Source organism: Chiloscyllium plagiosum, chromosome 2 (assembly GCF_004010195.1).
Source record: "Chiloscyllium plagiosum isolate BGI_BamShark_2017 chromosome 2, ASM401019v2, whole genome shotgun sequence".
NCBI classification, from domain to species: Eukaryota; Metazoa; Chordata; class Chondrichthyes; order Orectolobiformes; family Hemiscylliidae; genus Chiloscyllium; species Chiloscyllium plagiosum.
In genome coordinates, this window is record NC_057711.1 from 81,985,837 (window position 1) to 82,007,881 (window position 22,045).

Consider the following 22,045-nt stretch of genomic DNA (forward strand, 5'->3'; position numbering starts at 1 on the left):
TCTCTAACGAAAACAGCCTCATGTCCCTCAGCCTTTCCTCATAAGACCAGGCAATAGCCCAGTAAATCTCCTCTGAGCCCCTTCCAAAGCTTCCACATCCAATCTATAATGCAGTGAACAGAACTATACACAATACTCCAAATATGGCCGCAGCAGAGTTTTGTACAACTGCAGCATGACCTCGCAGCTTTGAAATTCAATTCCTCTACCAATAAAAGCTAACACACCGTATGCCCTCTTAACAACACTATCAATCTGCATGACAACTTTCAGGGACATGGACACAGAGATCTCTCTGCTCTTCTACACGACCAAAATTCTTACCATTAACCCAGTATTCTTTATTCCTGTTACTCCTTCCAAAGTGAATCACCATACACTTTTACTCATTAAACTTCATTTGCCACCTCTCAGCCGAGCTCTGCAATGTATCTTTGTCCCTCTGTAATCTGCAACATCCTTCAGCACTATCCACAACTCCATCAATCTTAGTGTCATCTGCAAATTTACTAACCCATCATTCCAGGCCCTCATCTAGGTCATTTATAAAAATGACAAACAGCAGTGGCCCCAAAATAGATTCTTGCAGTACACCACTGGTAACTGAACTCCAGCATGAATATTTCCCATCAACTGCCACGCTCTTGTCTTCTTCCAGCTAGCCAATTTCTGATCCAAACCATTAAATCATCCTCAATCACATGCCTCTGTATTTTGTGCAGTAGCCTACCGTGGGAAAACTTATCAAATGCCTTACTGAAATCCATATACACCACATCAATCACTTTACTCTCATCCACCTGTTTGAAGACCATCTCAAAGAACTCAATAGGTTTGTGAGGCATGACCTACTCTTCACAAAGCTGTGTTGACTATCCTTAATCAACTTATTCCTTTCTAGATGATTATAAATCCTATCTCGTATAACATTTTCCAACACTTTACCCACAACCAAAATAAGGCTCACTGGCCTATAATTACCAGGGTTGTTTCTACTCATTTTTTTGAACAAGGGGGCACCATTTGCAATCCTCCAGTCGTTTGGCAATATTCCTGTAGACAATGCCGACATAAAGATCAAAGCAAAAGACTATGCAATCTCCTCCTTGGCTTCCCAGAGGCTAAATCCCATCCAGCCCAGGGGTCTTATTTATTTTCACACTCTCCAGAATTGCTAACACCTCCGCCTTGTGAACTTCAATCTTGTCTCGTCTTGTAGCCTATATCTCAGTAATCTCCTTGATAACACTGTCTTTTTAGAGTGAATTCTGAGGAAAAATATTCATTTAGTGCTTTCCCTATTTCCCCAGACTCCATGCACAATGACTGGGATCCAGGTTTGATTCCAATCTTAGGTGACTGTCTGTGTGGAGTTTACATGTTCTCCATGTATCTGCATGGGTTTCTGCCGGGGGCTCTGGTTTCCTCCCACTGTTCAAAGATGTACAGGTTAGGTGGATTGGCCATGGTAAATGTGGGATTACTTCCCACTACTATCCTAGGTTGATCATAATCTTTCTTTCGTCATTCTTTTATTCTTGATATGTAGCTATGATTCACTTCCCTTTCATGTATCACATTTACTAATGCTCACTAATGTTGATACAATCCAAACTATTATGAAGTTAAGTTAATGGTCAAAGAAATTTCTCTGCACTGTCAAATTTTGTTGTTAATATTTAGCAAAATTCAGTTCGCATATGACATCAGCTTTATTTATATTTAACTTAATCATTGATGTTTAATTTTGAACACAGCAAATGTCTTTTCCACTACTCTGGTGATGTGGTTTCTGGGTAAAACACCACTGCCAGTATGATTTAGTCAGATTGTTCTCTTTAAGACTAATATGTACCATAAGACTGTTGAGATAAATATCTTGAAATTTATTGACAACATTAACTATTACACTGTTAATAACACCTAAGACTTACACATAATCTGCATGCAATTATACAATAACTCCAAGAAGACGACTGCTTCTGAAGATGTCCTCTGTTATAGATCATCATATGTTGTGATGCCATCTAACTATCTTAAAGCTACACTGTGTGTCTTGTTCTGGGGTCTATGCAATAATACAACAACATCTGGCAAGTAGAATTTCTTTTTTCTAAATATATCTGCAGCAAATGGAACAGAACAGAACAGAAGCAATAAACAAGGGAAAAATAGCAGCTGCAACCTGCAAGGATTTCTACCACCTCTATTCCTGACTCTAATGATTTTCCAAAGCATTGAACAATGAACAGGTTAATTTGCTACTCATTAAGCAGGCAGTTTGCAGACACTTTAGAAGCTGAGAATCTCTACCGCAGGGAAAGAGGCCGTTCTGCCACTATGTCAGCACTGACCCTCCAAACAGCATCCACCCAGACACAGCCCCCACCCTGTACTGTAATCCCACATTTACCATGGCCAATCCACCTAACCTGTACATCTTTGAACAGTGGGAGGAAACCAGAGCCCCCGGCAGAAACCCATGCAGATACATGGAGAACATGTAAACTCCACACAGACAGTCACCTAAGATTGGAATCAAACCTGGATCCCAGTCATTGTGAGGCAGCAGTGCTAACCACTGTGCTACCATGCCACCCTTATTTTTGAACTAGACATTAGGGAACTGGAAAAGAGCTCACCTTCTGACCTCCCAAGATTTTCATGGAGTTTGGCAATCATTAGGAGATCTTTGAAGATAATGAGCAGCAACTTGGCAGATTCAGCAAGACTGGAACAGTTCCATTAAGTGTAAAAAGTGGTAATGTCGACAAAAAAGTCCTCAGAAGTAGCAAAAGTTTAGTCACCAATCTTTTCCCTCTTATCACAAATTTCTGTCCTCCTTTTATCCTGAACATGAAGATCCCCTCATTTGTTAATGCCATGCACAGACAGCAGCCACAGCAATGGTTGTCAATTCAGGCTAGAACATGACAGCAATTTAAAAAGCACCTTCACCACTAAGGGAGAATTAAAGATAAACCTCCATCACTTCAGAAAATTCTATGATATCAAAGGCTTATTTGTATACATCATCGACCTAACCAATGGAATCATAGAAACAAAATACAACAGAAGCTGGAAATAGAAAACAAAAACTGCTGCAAATATTCTTCAAGTGCAACAGCATCTGCTAAGAGAGTAAAACAGATTTAATGTTTCAGGTCAATTGCCATGCATCTAAATGCAGAGATTGTTGGGTTGGATCTTAATGTTTTTGGCCAACAGTCAGCTTCATTGAGTTTCAGAGGGATTCTCTCCTCTCCATGAAACCAGCAAGATCTCTTGCCGTATTTTACTGAATTTGCCTCATTAATTATCCACTCCACCCACACCTTCTCACCCAATTCTAGACCCATCCTACCACTCACCATTCCAGAAACAACTTTCCATTCACCATATATATCCATGACAGGACCAGCATAACTGGAACCCATACTATATTTAGATGCTTGCTGCGTACAAAACGAGCACTGGCATTTTGAAATTGGGGCAGTCTTTCCAAAGAAGCCTGTGAAGGGTAAAATTGCAACATGATTTACTGACAGGCACTTGGAGGTCCTGATGGACAAGGCGGTCCAGAGGAGGAATGGCAAGGAGACCACATAAGGAGATCCTGGCAATTTGCTCCAAGGTTGTCACTCAGGTCCAGTGCCATATGCATGGTCCAGAACAACAGCCAGCAGTGCTGCAATATGTTTTCCACTGCACGAGGTTAAGTGTACATTCTCCTGTCAGCTACCTCACGCTCATTCTCTCTGCTCTAGTGCACTTACCATCCATCAAGGCTCACATCCTGCCACTCTCACTACTGCACACAACATCTTCCCTCACTCAATCTCATTCCCCCACAACTACCCACATCACTAACCCTGAATTCACTCTAAATTGCATACTCATCACTTCAGCATATCTCACCCGGACAATCACAAAGGCCAACCTCCCATCTATAGAATCAATCTACCAGGCCCGCGGTCACAGAAAGGCCGCCAGCATTCTCAAAGATCCATCTCACCCTGGCAATGTTTTTCTACAACCTCTACCATCGAGGAGAAAGTTCAGAAGCCTGAACACAAACACCAGCCAGTTTCATAACAGTTCCTACCCTACTGCTGTTAGAATACTGAAAGGACTCACAAACTCTTAACATTCGTCTGTACCTGTGTTTTTGTTTTTACCGCTGTTTACCTATTACTTACTATCCCTGCTATTTAACTATGTGATCTGCATGTAATGCTCGTAAGACAAAGATTTTCACTGTGCCTTGGCACACGTGGCAATAAATTCAATTCAATTTTGACTACCTGTAACAGCACGAATAGCCATGGCACCCACATCTCTCTATCACCCACTCACTCTATCCTACCTGCTCTCTCACTCCAGGAGAAAACAGCCCATAACAGACGCTAAACGTCAGGGTAGGTGCAGGGGAGCCTGACATCAGGCATCTCACCTACTATGAGGACAAAATCCCAGTTCACATCAGTGAAGGTAATGGATCACTCCTTGTAATGTTAAAATATCGATGTCCTGCCAACTGAGTAAGTACCACTTTTCACTGCACCGGGTCTCTCAAAGCAACCCAGCTGTTAGTGTCATTCATAACACACTGATTCTAACAATTGGCTGTGACGCCTTCTCTTTAGATTAGATTACTTACAGTGTGGAAACAGGCCCTTCAGCCCAACAAGTCCATACCAACCCGCCGAAGCGCAACCCACCCAGACCCATTCCCCTACATTTACCCCTTCACCTAACACTACAGCCAATTTGGCATGGCCAATTCACCTAACCTGCACATTTTTGGACTGTGGGAGGAAACCGGACCACCCGGAGGAAATGCACGCAGACAGGGGGAGAATGTGCAAACTCCACACAGTCAGTCAGTCGCCTGAGGTGGGAATTGAACCCAGGTCTCTGGTGCTGTGAGGCAGCAGTGCTAACCACTGTGCCACCATGCCACCTTTCTTGTGACTTGGAGTAAGACCACACAGAGAAATGGCCTGTTCTGCTGGAAGGCACCTCCTCGACGTCCAAGGAAGAGGATTCAGAGAAATGAGAGGAAGCATCAGCAAAAGTGCCTCTGACATACCCCACAAGCTCAGATACAGACAACTCAGTGGAAACATCAGGTTTAGAACATATAGAACAAAAACTGGTGAGAACCTCACTGCAGTCACTCTGCAGCTGGCTGAGAAAGAAATGCACCTGACCTCTGACATGTAGAGGCTGCCAAAGGCCAGGCACATGGTCAGCCCAGGCAGGAGGGGATCCTGTGGTGTCAGAAATCAGGGACTTTGTCCAAATGCACGGGAGGAAGAGATGCAGCAATCAGAAACGCAGGACACAACTGTGCAGTATGCTTTTGACCGAAGCTGGGGACCATGGATCGATGTCTACTGTTGAGAGCATGCTGTGGCATATGTAAACAATGTGAATAAATATTAGAAAGGGCAACGGGTTCTGTTTGCACATTGTCCCTCTTGATCAAACAACCCTATTCTTTCCCTGGCCTCTTTGTGAAAAACTTGGTGTTAAATAAAGTGGTTAGCAATATGTGGGGCAGGGAGGTGTACAGCACCACCAGGGATTTATTTCCCTCCCCACCCCTATCAACGTTCCGAAAAGACCATTCCCTGCGTGACTCCCTTCGTCAGGTCCACACCCCCCACCAATCTACACCCCACTCCTGGCACCTTTCCCTGCCACTTCAGGAAGTGCAAAACCTGCACCCGCACCACTCCTCTCACCTCAATCCAACACCCCAAGGGATCCTTCCACATTCATCAGAAATTTACCTGTACCTCTACCAATGTCATCTACTGCACCTGTTACACCTGGTGTGGTCTCTTCTACATCGGGGAGACAGGACGCCTTCTTGCGGATCATTACAGAAAAAATCTCTGGGACACCCGCACCCACCAACCCCACCACCCCATGGGTGAACACTTCAACTCCCCTTCCCACTCTGTCAAGTATATGCAGGTCGTGGTCCTCCTCCACCACCAAACCACTACCTGATGCCCCAACCCCCCCCCCCCCCCCCCCCCATTTATCTTTCAGACCTGACACACAAGCCTCATCCCTGGTGGAGGGCTTATGCCTAAAATGTCAAATCTCCTGCTCCTTGGATGCTGCCTGACCTGCTGTGCTTTTCCAGCACCACACACTTTGACTCTGATCTCCAGCATCTGCAGTCCCCATTTTCTCCTTGCACACAGTGAGACATTGCTTTGGGATGGGTAGGAATTAGAGAGCCACAGGTCTATATCCTGTACTGAGCTTAGGTCTGAGTATAAATTTCTTGCCCTCTAAAGGGCATCACATTGACAGGCCTTGCATCGCCTCATTTGCAAGTTGAGACACACATTCACCTCGGCTGTGGTCACAGTCATTTTCTTTCCCATTTGTACTTTTGATTTGCAGCATGATGGAAGGTGACAGTAAATTCATTTTGGACATAGTTTCTAGTTTCCACCTCTAAGTATTAGTGAGGCTTCATACATCCAGATCACCTTCTTGGTAGCCTTCCTATTAACTTCTCAGACTTTACTCAATCCCAGGTCCCTTCAAGTGTGGTCATACACTGATCCCCTCCTTGAAGCTAGCGTGCTCCTAACCACAGACAAACACCCTCCTTCTTTACGCCATTCCAATTCATGCTTTAGCATGGCACACCTTCAGAATCATCACCACACCTTTCTCCACAGCCTGGAGCTCCCAATCCCCACACACAGGTTCCAGCAGAACCCCTTGCTCTCAGTCCCAACAGACCAGCTGTGCATCTTGACAGACATAGCTGGACAACCCTGGACAAGGCGTGTTCAGAACCCTGACAGTTGGATTTCTCTCTGACAACTTTAGCTCCTCAACCTTCCCTCCTCATCAGATTGGCTGCAACAGCCCACTTTCTGGATACAGAGGTTCTCCAAACAGAGAACACAAACTGGAAACCTGAACATGGTCAATCCTCTGGACATTGCCCTTGGCTTTCTATGTTGGGAATCCTGACAGACAAGTGCCTCCATGGATTTCAGTAAGGAGAAATTCTTATGACATGGCTGCCTGCTTGCTGCACATGCACTGTGTTTGCCACGTCAGCTGCTCACACATGGAGCAGGTGTGAAATTTACATCGTACACTGTCATATAGCAAGATGTAAGCTTCCTTGACTGAGAAAACTGACTGTCATAGGAAGATGCCTGGGTGCAACATTGTTAATAAGCACTATAAGCAAGGTAAAGCAGGAATTCTGCAAGCATGCAGTTACATCCTAAACGAGGCGAGTTCTAGGACAGTAAGCAAGCAGTCCTGAAATGTGGCCTCGTCTAATCCATGAGCTGGCACCCTGTCCCCGTTGCCAAAGTGTCACTGCAACAGCCTTTTAATGCAAGCTGCCAGTGCAGCTCTCAATTTCCTTAGCATTTTGCAAGTGGATTGGAGATGTGCCATGAGGATTCTAAGAAGCTGGCAATTACTAGATGCTACTATCCCTGGACGAGAAATGTGTGCAGCTGGTGCCTGGAGATTGTGTCCAGAGATGCTGTCGCCAGGTTACAAGGAATCTCCTCAATCAGGGGATGAACTGAAGCAAAGTACCCACTCTGACTTCCATTTCAAACATTCTCAGTGACTAGTTTGCTTGTTTTGGGTGGTAGGATAAAAAGCAGCATATTAATAAGGTGAGATGTACAATTAATAAAGTCATTAACAAGCAATAACCCTTGTTAATAGGCAACTTGCTGCTGCCTACTATGAATCTTTACTTGACCCCAAGATGTTAGTAAAAAGATGCAATGAGATGCTCCCAATGTCGAGATAGACCTCATCAGATCTCTTACACAATTCTGCCATGTTTCTTTCCACAGACCATGTCATTCAGCACCCTAAAAGATTTTGCCCATTAACTATCTCTTTCTCCACAGACCCTGCCTGACCTGCTGAGCATTTCCAGCATTTTTGTGAATAATAAGAATTTGACTTATGTATTCTATTTTAAGTCTGCGAAGTATGACTACAGCAGCTATAATCAGTCATTTAGTGAGCCAATTTGTTTAATAATTTGTTTTGAAATACCAAAAGCATTTTAAAAATATAAAAGACTTTCTCATGAGGACAAAAATGATCTTAGCAGGGATAATTTGTACAATTACATTGAGATAACTTTCCAGCAATACTTGATTTACGAGAGTAAATTACTAAACTAAAAGCAGTAATAATTCATAGTTAAAGAAGAAATCAAATTAACGCAGATATTGGAATTCAATAGTGGCTCAGTTTTATTTGAAGACGACAAGACGACTGAAATTTTAAGTGAGACATGTCATATTAGAGTTGGAGGATTATACCCATGGACCAACCAGATATCCCAATCTGACGTAGGTCCATTTGCCAGCATTTGCCCATATTCCTCTAATTCCTTCCTCTTCATAGATCCATCCAGATACCTTTTTAAATGTTGTAATTGTACCCACCTCCACCACTTCCTGTGGCAGTTCGTTCTGTTACGCACTACCCTCTGCGTGAAAAAGTTACCCCTCAGGTGTTTTTAAATCTTACCCCTCTAACCTTATACCTATGTCCTCTAGTTTTGGACTCCCACCCTAGAAAAAAGATCTTTGCTATTCACCCTATTCATGCCCCTCACGACTTTATAAACCTCTATAAGATGATCTCTCAGCCTCCGATGCTCTGCAAAAAAGCCCCAGCCTATTCAGTCTCTCCTTATAACTGAAATCCTCCATTCCCAGCAATATCCTTGCAAATATTTTCTGTACCCTTGCGTATTCTGGAAGTGGCTTCCCAATGTCCTGTACAGCCGCAACATAATAGCCCAATTCTGATACTCAATGTTCTGACCGATGAAGGCAAGCACTCCAAACGCCTTCTTCACCACCCTGTCTACTGCGACTCCACTTTTAAGGAACTTAGCACCTGCACCCTTTGGTCTCTTTGTTTGGCAACACTCACCAAGGCCTTACCATTAACTATATAAGTCCTACCCTGGTTGTCTCACTAAAATGTAACACCTCACATTTATCTGAACTCCATCTGCCACTCCTTGGACCATTGACCCATCTGATCAAGGTTCCATTGTACTCTAAGATAATCTTCACTGTCCACTGCACCACCTATTTTGGTGTCATCTGCAAACCTACTGACTATGTCTCCTATATTCACATCCAAATCATTTATATAAATGACAAAAATAGAATGGATTCTGATATAATGTTAATGTTAGGCTATCTTACACTTGCATGCTTTCCTTTATTTCAGATTTTCAGTATTTGTCCAGTTTTTCCTTTTATTTCTATTTTGATAATGTTTTCACGATATATGTCTTGATACTAAAAGGAAATCAAAAGTGAAATCTATAATTCAAATGCAGATAAACAGTTTCTTGTTACCTTGCATGGATGGGGATCAACACCATAGGTTTCTAAAGTATGAGCTTTCTGCAGCAGATTCAGTTCCGCAACAGCTGCTGTCTGTCCCCTAAAAGGATAATTAAATTGATCCTTAATTATTCGAGCATTAATGTAAATTCAAAAACCATTCATGTGGATTAACTGAAAAAGAGCTAAGGGTCATTGAAATTAAAATCTCATCTCGAAGAAGAAGCAAACAAAGAAAAAGCTGAAACCAAAAACCGCAATCGCTGGAGAAACTCAATAGAACTTGTAGTATTTGTGAAAGAGAAAGCAGAGTTCTGAAGAAGTGTCACTGCACTCAAAATGTTAACTCTGCTTTGTCTCCACAAATTCTGGCAAATTCTAAAAAAAATACACCATTGGCTGTAAAGCACTTTGGAACTTCCCACGGAAATATTCTATAAATATGCCTGCTCTTTCTTTAAAATAAAGCAAAAAACTGTGGATATTAGGAATGTGAAACTGCTGGAGAAACTCAGCAGGTCTTGCAGAATTTGTGGAGACAAAGCAGAGTTAACAAAACAGAGTGCAGTGACCCTTCACAACTCTGCTTTCTCTTTCACAAGTGCTGCAAGACCTACTGAGTTTCTCCAGCAGTTTCACATTCCTAGTATCCACAGTTCGTTGTTTATTTTAAAGAAAGAGCATGCATTTTTATAGAATATTTTCTGAGGAAGTTCCAAAGTGCTTTGCAGCCAATGACATTTTTTAAATATAGTCACTGTTCCAAGAATGACTTGCATTTGCATAGCTCCTATTGACACATTAATGATAACAGTCTTATAATCAAACATCCTTCAAGGATTGATTAACTTCCTGGGTTAATTTATATAAAATGGTAAAACAGATTGCCTGTTACAAAGCAGAAATTACAACAAATCAACTGATTTCCATCTATACAGCTTGCAAATGCAAAGCAGACTGACTGCTAGGCACTGTTGCAATATTGTATACTCAAACCATATGGATTCCTTAAAAGTGAACATTTTTCAAGGCAAGGGTACACATACGTATTTTTTTTTCCTTCCAAAATGAAAGTTTAATGATGTATAATAACAAGTAAGTCTATGAGTCTCTCCAGCATACAAGTAATTTTCTGATAAACCCAGAATTATGATAGTAATTTTGTCTGGAGGTGCCCAATCATCAGTGATAATGACTATCAGTCCAGTTCATGTTAACAAATCTTTCTTCCACAGACTGCAGTTATTGTTCCAGAATTTGTTTGTCCGAATGCACGACAGGTAAGATTTGTTGCAGATTAACTACTGATTAATCGTATTCCTCATTTCTGTTTTGTTCCATAAGAACTTGAATTTTGAAGCTTCCGGTTTTACACGCTGTATTCTAAGTAAAGGTTTAGCTGTTTTTGGTTCAGTTCATGTGTGTTTTCTTAATGTGCTTTAACAACTGTTTAGGCTCTTCAACACATTTTTACTTCTGGCTTTCTTTAAAGCCTGGACCTCTTCCAATTCTACTTCAGTGATCGTTTTCATCTATATCCTGTTGGAATTCTTTCATGAGAGCATCGCTGCTTGCATTTGTTTCTGAAAGTCTCATGGGTGATATCTGGAGCTCCCTATTGTGTGCACTGTGAGTCATCCCCTGATTTTGTCCAATTATAATGGGCTGAAACTTACCAGAAATCTGCTGTGTAATTTTCATCATGGTTCTTTCTATAAGGCCTATTGAGTTTTCTTATGCTATCTCCCAAACTCACCTCAATAACAAGATACATTGTCGCTATAACACCTCACTCGCCTGATGTTAGGTTGATTTTCCCACTCGCCATAGGCAAAAGCATTCACTACTGCCAAGATATTCCAGGATCACTGATGATCGTGCCATGTTTGAAGTTTAGCCACGTATCCAGTCAATTGTTTACAGTCAAGAATTGACCTTCACCATGCACTTAGTGGGAGAGCAACCATAAACCATGGTTCTTAGGGCAGTGTGGTGACACAACTAATAGTTCATTCAAGTACAACTGCACTTTCTACATCTATTGCTGTTTAAGCACTAAACCACACAGCTTAACTATACTTAGCCACATCCCTTCTTGCATCCTGACAGAAATATATAAAATGAGAGGCATGGATAGGGTGAAGAGTCTTTTTCCCAGGGTGGAAGTGTCAAATATTGCTGGGCACAGTTTTACAGTGAGAGGGGGTAAGTTTAAAGGAGATGTACAAGACAACTTTTTTTTTACACAGAGTGTGATAGGTGTCAGCAATGCACTGCCAGGGGATGAGGTAGAAGCAAATATGTTGACAATGGTTAACAGGCAGTTAGACAGATGCATGAACTGGCAGGAAAAGATGGATATGGACCATGTGAAGGCACATGGGATTAGTTCAGAATGGCATCATGGTTGGCACAGACATAGTGCACTGAACGGCCTGTTCCTATGCTGTGATGTTTTAGGTCTATCCCTCTCTAAGTCACTGCTACTCTTTACCCGATACCAAATGTAGCCTAGCGTCTTATCATTTAGTGTGGGACCATTGCATACAGGTAAAGCTTCAAATAGTCACAGAGTCATAGAGATGTACAGCATGGAAACTGACCCTTCAGTCCATATCGTCCATGTTGACCAGATATCCTAACCTAATCTAGTCCCATTTGCTAGTACTTGGCCCATATCTCTTCAAACACTTACTATTCATATACCCATCCCAGATGACTTTTTAAATGCCACTTCCTCCAGCAGCTCATTCCGCACACACACCACCCTTTGCATGAAAAAGTTGACCCTTAGGTCCCTTTTAAGTTTTTTCCCTCTCACCCTAAACCTATGCCCTCTAGTTCTGGATTCCCCCACCCCAGGGAAAATACCTTGTCAATTTACTCTATCCATGCCCCTCATGATTTTATAAACCTCTATAAAGTCACCCCTCAGTCTCCACTGCTCCAGGGAAAGCAGCCCCAGCCTATTCAGCCTCCCTCTATAGCTCAAGTTCTCCAACCCTGGCAACATGCTTGTAAATCTTTTCTGAACCTTTTCACAACATTGGTTAGGCCACTTTTGGAAAATTGTGTGCAATTATGGTCTTCTTCCTATAGGAGGGAGACTAGAAATGCACACAATATTCCAAAAGTGGCCTAACCAATGACCTGTACAGCCGCAACATGACCTCCCAACTCCTATACTCGATGCTCTGACCAATAAAGGAAAGCATACCAAACACCTATTTCACTATCATATCAAACTGTGACTCCACTTTCAAGGAACTATGAACCTGCACTCCAAGGTCTTTTTATTCAGCAACACTCCCCAGTACCTTACCATTCAGTGCATAGGTCTGGCTCTGATTTGTCTTTCCCAAAATGCAACACCTCACATTTATCTAATTAAACTCCATCTGCCACTCCTCAACCCATCTGGCTCATCTGATCAAGGTACTGTTGCACTCTGAGGCAACATTCTTCACTGTCCAGTACATCTCCAATTTTGATGTCATCTGCAAACTTACTAACTATACCTGCTATGTTCACATCCAACTCATTTACATAAATAACAAAAAAAATCAATGACCCAGCATCGATCCTTGTGGCACACTACCAATCACAGACTTCCCAGTCTGAAAGGCAACTCTCCACCACCATTCTCTGTCTTCTATCTTCGAGCCAGTTCTGTATCCAAATGGTTAGTTCTCCCTGTATTCCATGAGATCTAACCTTGCGAACCAGTCTACCATGCGGACCCTTGTCGAACGCCTTACTAAAATACATATAGATCACACCCACTGCTTTGGCCTCATCAATTCTCTTTGTTACTTCTTCAAAAACCTCATTCAAGTTTGTGAGACATGATTTCCAATGCACAAAGCCATGTTGACTATCCCTAATCAATCTTTGCCTTGTAAATCCTGTCCCTCAGGATTCCCTCCAACAACTTGCCCTCCACCCACATCAGGCTCACCAGTCTATAGCTCTTTGGCTTTTCCTTACCACTTTTCTTAAATAATGGCACCACATTAGCCAACTTCAATCTTCCAGCATCTCACGTGTGACTATCGACGATACAAATATCTCAGCAAGAGGCCCAGCAATTGCTTCCCTCACTTCCCACAGAGTTCTAGGGTAAACCTGATCAGGTCCTGGGGATTTATCCACCTTATTCTTTTCAAGACATCCAGCACCTCCGCCTCTGCAATGTGGACATTTTTCAAGATGTCACTAACTATTTCCCCGTATTCTATATCTTCCATGTCTTTCTCCACAGCAAACACTGATGCAAAATATTTGTTTAGTATCTCCCCTATCTCCTGTTGTCCCACACATAGGCTGCCTTGTTGGTCTTTGAGGGGCCCTATTCTCTCCCTAGTTACTTTTTTGTCCTTAATGTATTTATGGAATCCCTTTGGATTCTCTTTAACCCTGTTTGCCAAAACCATCTCATGTCCCCTTTTTGCCTTCCTGACTTCCCTCTTAAGAATACTCCTACTGACTTTATACTCCAAGGATTCACTCAATCTCTGCTGTCTATACTTGACATATGCTTCTTTCCTTTTCTTAACCAAAACCTCAATTTCTCTAGTGATCCAGCATTCCCTAAACCTACCAGCCTTTCCACTCACCATTATAGGAATATACCATCTCTGGACTCACTTTATTTCATTTTTGAAGGCTCATTTTCCAGCGGTCCATTTACCTGTGAACATCTGCCCCCAAACAAATTTTGAAAATTAGAGTCATAGAGATATAAAGCACGAAAATAGACATTTTGGTCCAACTCGTCCATGCCGACCAAAGATCCCAACCCAATCTAGCACCCTGCCCATATCTCTCCAAACCTTTCCTATACAAATACTCATCCAGATGCCTTTTAAATGTTGCAATTGTACTAGACGCCGCCACTTCCTCTGGCAGCTCATTCCATATATGTACCATCCTCTGAGTGAAAATCTTGCCCCTTCAGTCTCTTTTATATCTTGCTCCTCTCACCCTAAACCTATGCCCTCTAGTTCTGGACTCCCCCAACCCAGGGAAAAGACTTTGTCTATTTACAACTATCCATGCCCCTTATGATTTTATAAACCTCAATAAGGTGACCCCTCGGCCTCCAATGTTCCAAGGAAAACAGTCCCAGCCTATTCAACCTCTCCCTATAGCTCAAATCCTCCAACCCTGGCAACATGCTTGTAAATCTTTTCTGAACCCTTTCAAGTTTCACAACATCCTTCCTAGGAAGGAGACTACAACTGCATGCAATATTCCAAAAGTGGCCTAACCAATGTCCTTTACAGCCACAACATGACCTCCCGACTCCTGTACTCAGTATTCTGACCAATACCAAACGCCTTCTTCACGATCCTATCTACCTGTGACTCTACTTTCTAGGAGCTATGAACTTGCACTCCAGGTCTCTTTGTTCAGCAACACTCTCTAGGACCTTAGCATTAAGTGTATTAGTCCTGCTAAGATTTGCTTTCCCAAAATGCAGCACCTCGCATTTGTCTAAATTAAACTCCATCTGCCATTCCTCTTCCCATTGGCCCACCTGGTCAAGATCCCATTGTAATCTGAGGTAATCTTCTTCGTTGTCCACTACACCTCCAATTTTGGTGTCATCTGCAAACTTACTAACGATACCTCTTATGCTCAGCAATCACTTCTTTAGCTTCCTATAGAGTTCTAGGGCACGCCTGATCAGGTCCTGGGGATACCTCCTTACAAATTTGTTTCTCAATTTCCCGCTGACTATTGGGGGGTCTGTAGTACAATCCCATTAAGGTGATCATACCTTTCTTATTTCTCAGTTCCACCCAAATAACGTCTCTGGATATATTCCCATGCATATCCTCCCTAAGTACAGCCGTAACACTATCCCTTATCAAAAATGCTACTCCTCTCTTGCTACTCTTCCTATAGCTTTCTACTCTTCCTATAGCTTTTTTATCCTGGAACATTAAGCTGCCAGTCCTGTCCATCCCTGAGCCACATCTCTGTAATTGCTATGATATCCCACTCCCATGTTCATAACTATGCCCTGGGTTCACTGCCTTCCCTGTTAGTCCTCTTGCATTAAATTAAATGCAGTTTAATTTATCAGTCCGACCTTGTTCTCTGCCTGCCCTGATTGTTTGACTCATTCCTTTTCACAACTGTACCAGTCTCAGATTGATCTATTTCCTCACTATCTCCCTGGGTCCCATCCCCTCACCTCATTAGTTTAAATCATCCCGAGCAGCTCCAGCAAATCTCCCTGTCAGTATATTGGTCCCCTTCCAATTCAGATGCAATCCATCCTTTTATTCCAGAACAAAGTCCAATGATCCAAAAATGCAAACTCCAGGCCTCACCTCCAGAACACTCCTCTGCCCCAGCTCCTCAGCAACGCATTCCCTGCTCTATCCTCCTAGTCCTACCCTCGCTAGCTCATAGCACCGGGACTAATGCAGATATTACTATCCTCGAGAACCTGCTTTTTAAGTTCCAGTATAACTTTCAATATTCTCCCCTCAGAATCTCATCCTTTACCCTTCCTACGTCATTAGTTCCAATGTGTACAACGACCTCGTGCTGGTCCCTCTCCGCTTTAAGAATATTCTGTAACCTCTGAGATATCCTTGATCCTGGCACCAAGAAGGCAACAAACCATTCTGATTTCTCACTGCTGACCACAGAAACATCTGTCTGTGCCTCTGACTGAAGAGTGCCCTATCTCAATCGATTGCTTGGAATGTGACGCACCCTTCATTACATTAGAGCCAGTTTCAGTACCAGACACTTGGCTGTTTGTGCTACATTCTTCTAAGAGTCCATCATCCCATACATTTTCCAAAATAGCATACTTGTTTGAAATGGGGATAGCCACAGGAGACTCCTGCACTACCTGCCTCCCTCTCCCAACTTATCTGGAGGTAACCCATCTATCTGACTGTAACTGCAGCTTTTCTCCTTTCCTATAACTGCCATCCGTCACACTCCACAGCTCCTGAAAATTTCTCATTATCTCTAACTACCGCTCCAACTGATCATGCGAATCCTATCAGATTGTAACCAAACACACTTACTGCAGCCATAAATCATCAGTAACATGGAAACTCTCCCTAAACTCCCACATCCGACGGGAAGAGCACATCACTCTACTAAATACTATTTTACTCCTTAACAATCTACAGACCTAGAAAATAGCACAGTCTTCCTGCTCTAAAAAACAATGCTGCAAGCAAACTTAGAACCTATGTTTTTTACATTTAAAATTTAATCAATAAAATGTATAATCAAGAAAGAACCAACTCTACTCACTATTGTAGATTTACACATTTCATCTGATCTTGTGAGTTAAGATTATATTCCTGCTGGTCAATGTGTTCACCTTCTCCTCAGGAGACTACTCCCACTCATTCAGCTCATTATTATGCATCAGTAAACCCCTTTGACTGATCTAATTGTTCAGACCAGAGCATGCTCAGATAATGCAGCACACTGTGTCCCGACGTTGTTTTTGTTATTCATGGATGACAGTGCCACTGGCTAGGCCAGCATTTATTGTCCATCCCACTGGGCAGTTAAGAGTCAACCACATTGTTGTGGATCTGGAATCACATTTAGTCCAGTCCAGATAAGGATGGCAGTTTCCTTCCCTAAAGGACATTAGTGAACCAGATGGGTTTTTCCAACAGTCAACAATGATTTCATAGTAATTATTAGACTCTTAATTCCAGATTATTTTTAAAAGAATTCAAATGCCACCATCTGTCATGGCAGGATTTGAACCCAGTCCCAAGAACATTACTTGGGTCTCTAGGTTAACAGTCCACTGACGATACCACTAGGCCATCACCTCCCCCCTGTACTGTAAGTATCTTAGACAAATTCAAACGCTACATTCTGCTAAACTGGAGTTGTGGTTGATGGATGGGCAACACTGTATCAATGCTCAGCTTCAGTAAAGGGGTTTTATAATGGAGTCATCAGTGTTGGTTCCAAAGGGTAGTCCTTGTCTCCCAGTAGCTATCTTTGCAAGGCATCTGGCCTTCAAATACAGCAGAAAAATTAGAGTTAATAGATGTGGAGCTGGAGAAGCACAGCAGATCAGACAGCATCGAAGGAGCAGAAAAGTCAACGTTTCAGATCGGGACACTTCATCAGGACTGTCTCGAAGAAACACGAGAGTTGTCAAAAATACAGGCATCATGGCAGCTCTCACGATACCTGGTGTACACATCCAAGATGCGGAACTAATGATCACAGATGAGTTACACATTGATGGAACGCAGCCCTTTTTTACTGATGAACGGAAGTGTGTGATGATATGGCCCTCTCATTACAATGTGTGCGCAGTCTCCTATGCCTTGCACCTGGGAGAAGCCAGCTCTGTTGGTAAAGCCTGTTACCCAGGCAGTAGCACTGACCTCATCACAGGGAAATGAGATGAAGCAGTGTGACCTGGCACAAATGCTATCAGTATCAGCCTTGATACATTTATTGGTGGACAATTGAGAAGTTCCACACAGGTCCTTAGCGGTTCCTTAAAAAACACCAGTTGCATAAAATTTCAATGCAACTGTCACTTGATGGCCAGCCAGAAAGGATCACCACTCATTTGTTCATGTTGCAGGACCCACTCCGGAACCTCTCATTTCTATGGCTGTCCCAGGACATCTGCAGTCAGCACAAAAATTGTATCTCACTCATCTGGAGAAAATATTATGGAGGACTGAAGTCTTTGGGCATCATGTACCTCCATCATAACCCAAAGGTAACTTCAGTTGTGCCCTCTTCTTATGGAGGTTGCTGCTAATCCTGGGTTTGCCAATGGATCTGTTGCTCCTCCATCTTTCTGCATCTTTGTTGCTTTGTAGCTACAGTGATGGTAACTCTTGCTGTGTCTGTATCCATCAGTCATCTTTGCAATGAACCTTTGTAAGGAACATAAGAAACAGAAGAGGTCCTAAGTAATATGAAGAGTCAGCATACACATCACTTATAATGACAATTTATAATACTGTTCCAAATAATGGGACATAGAACACTTTGGCATAGAGGGACATGGAATGTCTCTCCATGGTACTTTGACATTGCACTGTATTTTTATGCATGTATCAGCTGTTATGTCACAAAGACACAGTGCAAGATTGTATTTCCTGCATGCGTACTAGACCTCGTCCTCCAAGTCCTACATCATCTATGAAAGCCATCGTTATATATAGGAGCAGGTTACATTATACTCACAGTTCAAGATGATAGGAAATCAGTTCCATGTCCTGCAGCTTGTGGTCTTGCCTTATCTTTGCAATTTATGGCCTTCAGGGTTTCACTTTTAAAATCACCAGTGATTACTTAAGCTTCCTAGAGATGGATGTCTTCAATCTGTAATGATCAATGACATGGCCAAGATTGCTTCTGACCAGCATTTCCACCCCTACACCGCTGTATACTGCATACACCAGTGACATGATTACAATCTGTACCCTGCAGTGCATGATTGATGATATTGCATCTTGATGGGCCTCCCATCCATACAAGGTGAAGCCAACATGTGAAACAGAAAACAAACACTGAATCCGTCCATTCCAGATGTGTTTGCAACCATTTTCCATTCAAAATCTGCATTTAGGTGGTGAGAGAACATGGAAAGCCACGCAGGTTGCACTTTGTATGATGAACTGCAGGCTCAGCTTGGTAAGCAAGAACCCCTCCCACCCCTACAAACCTCCAAGCCTCTTTCTACTGGAACTTTCTGGATAGTCCTGATCCCCGACCTATTGCCAGCCACCATGTATTTTCAGACTGCAGGACTGACCATGGTCCACTCCCTAAATTGTAGTTAGGTGGACAACCTGACCCGAATTGCCCTAAGCAGAATGACTAACCATGCCCAAGCCCTTGACTGACCATTTGGGACCCACTTACTGACATCTTTCGACCTTTACTGGACTGAGGACTTGACAAGTCCCTGTGATTTTGGAATATGGCCATCTGGTTAAAGCACATGTCGCGTCCTTGCAGCTGGCACATGCTGTAGTGAGATTGACTGCACCGTGCAATAACATGTCCACACCCCTGGCTCTTGACAACCATGACAAGCCACCTGGCTTTGTGTCTGCTAAAAGGCAAGTCAAGACAAAAGTACTGTAAGCCTTTAAGGAGTGGCTGAGGGGTCATAAAACAGCAACACAGCGATGTTCTGAAGTCAGTACAAAGTGAGCAAGCACGAAGAGAACAAGCAAGCAAGCCCTGAGCTGCACTTTGGTTGAAACCATGAGAATGTCCCTGCTTGTAAAGCATCCCTTGCAGCAACATTACAAATGAAAGGTGCTGGTGTGCTCTGAAGTATAAAACTAAAGAACAGGACCATACTGTAAGTGAACCATACTAGTTTCTACAGTTAGTCCTGCTAAACCTGATCTCATTGATGTGCTCCACAGCTCCCTGTAAACTGGGGTATTTTCTTTCGATATAAAGCTTCAGTTTTAGACTGCTTCTTTTCTTTTTATTTTAGTTCCTCATTCACCTTTGTAAGCTGAGAGGAGCTATCCCCTAAAGACTTACGATGAAAGTGCATTCAAACAAAGAACAAAATACACCTCTTAAAGAGGTATATTTTGTTTTTTTTTTAATGATGAAAAATTGAGACAGAGGTGATGAACAATCTGCTCCAAAGCCACTGAAGTAAACAGCTGGTGAGGGATTTTTTTTTAAAGTTTGAATAATAGATGTAGCCTGAACGGGTGATGAATGGCTGTGATCATTAATTCAACAATTCTTTTTGCTAGCTCGGGATCGGACAAATCATGTAAACATGCCCTTTTTATCTTAATCTGTTCACAGTTGTCTATGGATAATGTAGGCTTCTGTCTAAAAAACATGAATTCTAATTGATGCATTTGTTTAATCTGACTTTAAATGGTCTTCTTTTGCAATTCATACCTTTTGGGGAGCTATTCACTCTTCTGTTGTTAATCCTTTACTGCTGCAGCTAGATGTACCTTTGCCACCAATTGCAATGGGGCAGCATGGTGGCTCAGTAGGGGCAGGTACAGTGGCTTAGAGGTTAGCACTGCTACCTCATAACGCCAGGGACCCGGGTTCGAATCCAGCCTCAGGCAACTGTCTGTGTGGAGTTTGCACATTCTCCATGTGTCTGTGTGAGTTTCCTCCAGGTGCTCCGGTTTCCTCTCACATTTCAAAGATGTACAGGTTAGGCGAATTGGCCATGCTAAATTGTCCATAGTGTGTAGGTTATGGGTAAATGTAGGGGAATGGGTCTGGGTGGATTACTCTTCGGAGGGTTGATGTGGACTTGTTGGGCCAAAGGGCCTGTTTCCACAGTGGAGGGATTCTATGGAAATCATAGTGTAATTAAGAGAAATAAACCATTATTTTTTCTGAAGTAGATAACTGCTTCTATAATGCTAACACACAGCGTAAAGGTGTCATGACAACACTTCAGAATCCCAAAGTATGATGGACACTTTTAGATTTTAATTCTGAAATGTGTTTTTTCAAAAGTGGGTTGTTATGGATTTAAAAAAAACTACAAATGCAAATTCAAACACTGGCTGGCAAAGTCTTGTGTGGAATCTATGGAATGTCACACCTGTACAGTATCAGGGCAACTAAAATCAGAGATTAATGTAACAGGAGAAAATGACTCTGTCCCATTTCCTACTTTCCTGATGAAGGGCTTATGCCCAAAATGTTGATTCTCCTGCTCCTCGGATGCTGCCTGACCAGCTGTGCTTTTCCAGCACCACACTCTCAACTCTGACCTCCAGCATCTGCAGGCCTCACTTTCTACTATTTCCCCTTTGTAGCAGAAACCAACCTCCTGCAGATATTCTTTGCATTTTGCCCTTCTGGGAACATACAAAAGAAACAGGTTAAAATCCACTGTAACCCTCATTTGTGTGCACTAATGGAAGGAGGTGTGCTAGTGGAAGGAGTGAACTGAGACACTTAGTGTGTGCTGTGAAGGTGAAATTCAACAACTCACCCATTAGTCAGTGGGTATGCCGTTAATCCATGCATTGCAAGAAAAAAAAGTCTCTAACACTGAATGCTGGAAGACAGCTAGTTAGCTAACGAGTCAAAAAGAACTGGGACAATAGAAAGACTGTCTTGCTCTGACTGTTGCCAACCAACCACTGCCAAAAGGAAACAGGACAAAAGGATTTTAACTAATTTGAAAAAGCCAAGAATCACAAAATCAACTCTTCAACTATTAACATTCTAATAACTATTTTTCATAGACCACTTAGAGAATCTAATCCATATATCTTCTAACCTCTTTCTTTCTTTGGACTCCATTCTTATTCCTGATCTATGTGTTTGTGTATTATGTTACTATTTGTTTTCATGCTTAGTAACGAAAATATTCACTCTTTCTTTAAGAAAGCATGGTCAAGTTGGGTTCTTTTAAAACATAGATTCATTTGGTCTGGAAGATAGGCATCCACAGGGGAGGGATCTTTTTTAAACTGACTTCATTGAAATCAACCAAGGCATGGGTGAATAAAGAAGAGGGGCCAGGTCTTTCTTCCTCACCTGGAGGCTTAACAATTTGGGGTATCCAATCTGGACCTGTTATAACCTGGGGAACCTTGCCTAGGGTCTGGTCACAATAATAGATTAGCATAGAATTTGTGAAAAAAAAAATCCTT

The 22,045-nt window shown here is 42.4% G+C and overlaps 1 protein-coding gene across 2 annotated transcripts in view; it reads right to left on the reverse strand.

Moving 5' to 3' along the window:
• Nucleotides 1-22,045, reverse strand: part of frmd3 (FERM domain containing 3) — a 245,765-nt gene that overhangs the window by 84,033 nt on the left and 139,687 nt on the right. For both annotated transcript variants that reach the window (XM_043712851.1, XM_043712861.1), the window contains one exon: nt 9,408-9,495. In XM_043712851.1, the coding sequence (XP_043568786.1) occupies nt 9,408-9,495 (88 nt within the window). The remainder of the gene's footprint in view (nt 1-9,407; nt 9,496-22,045) is intronic.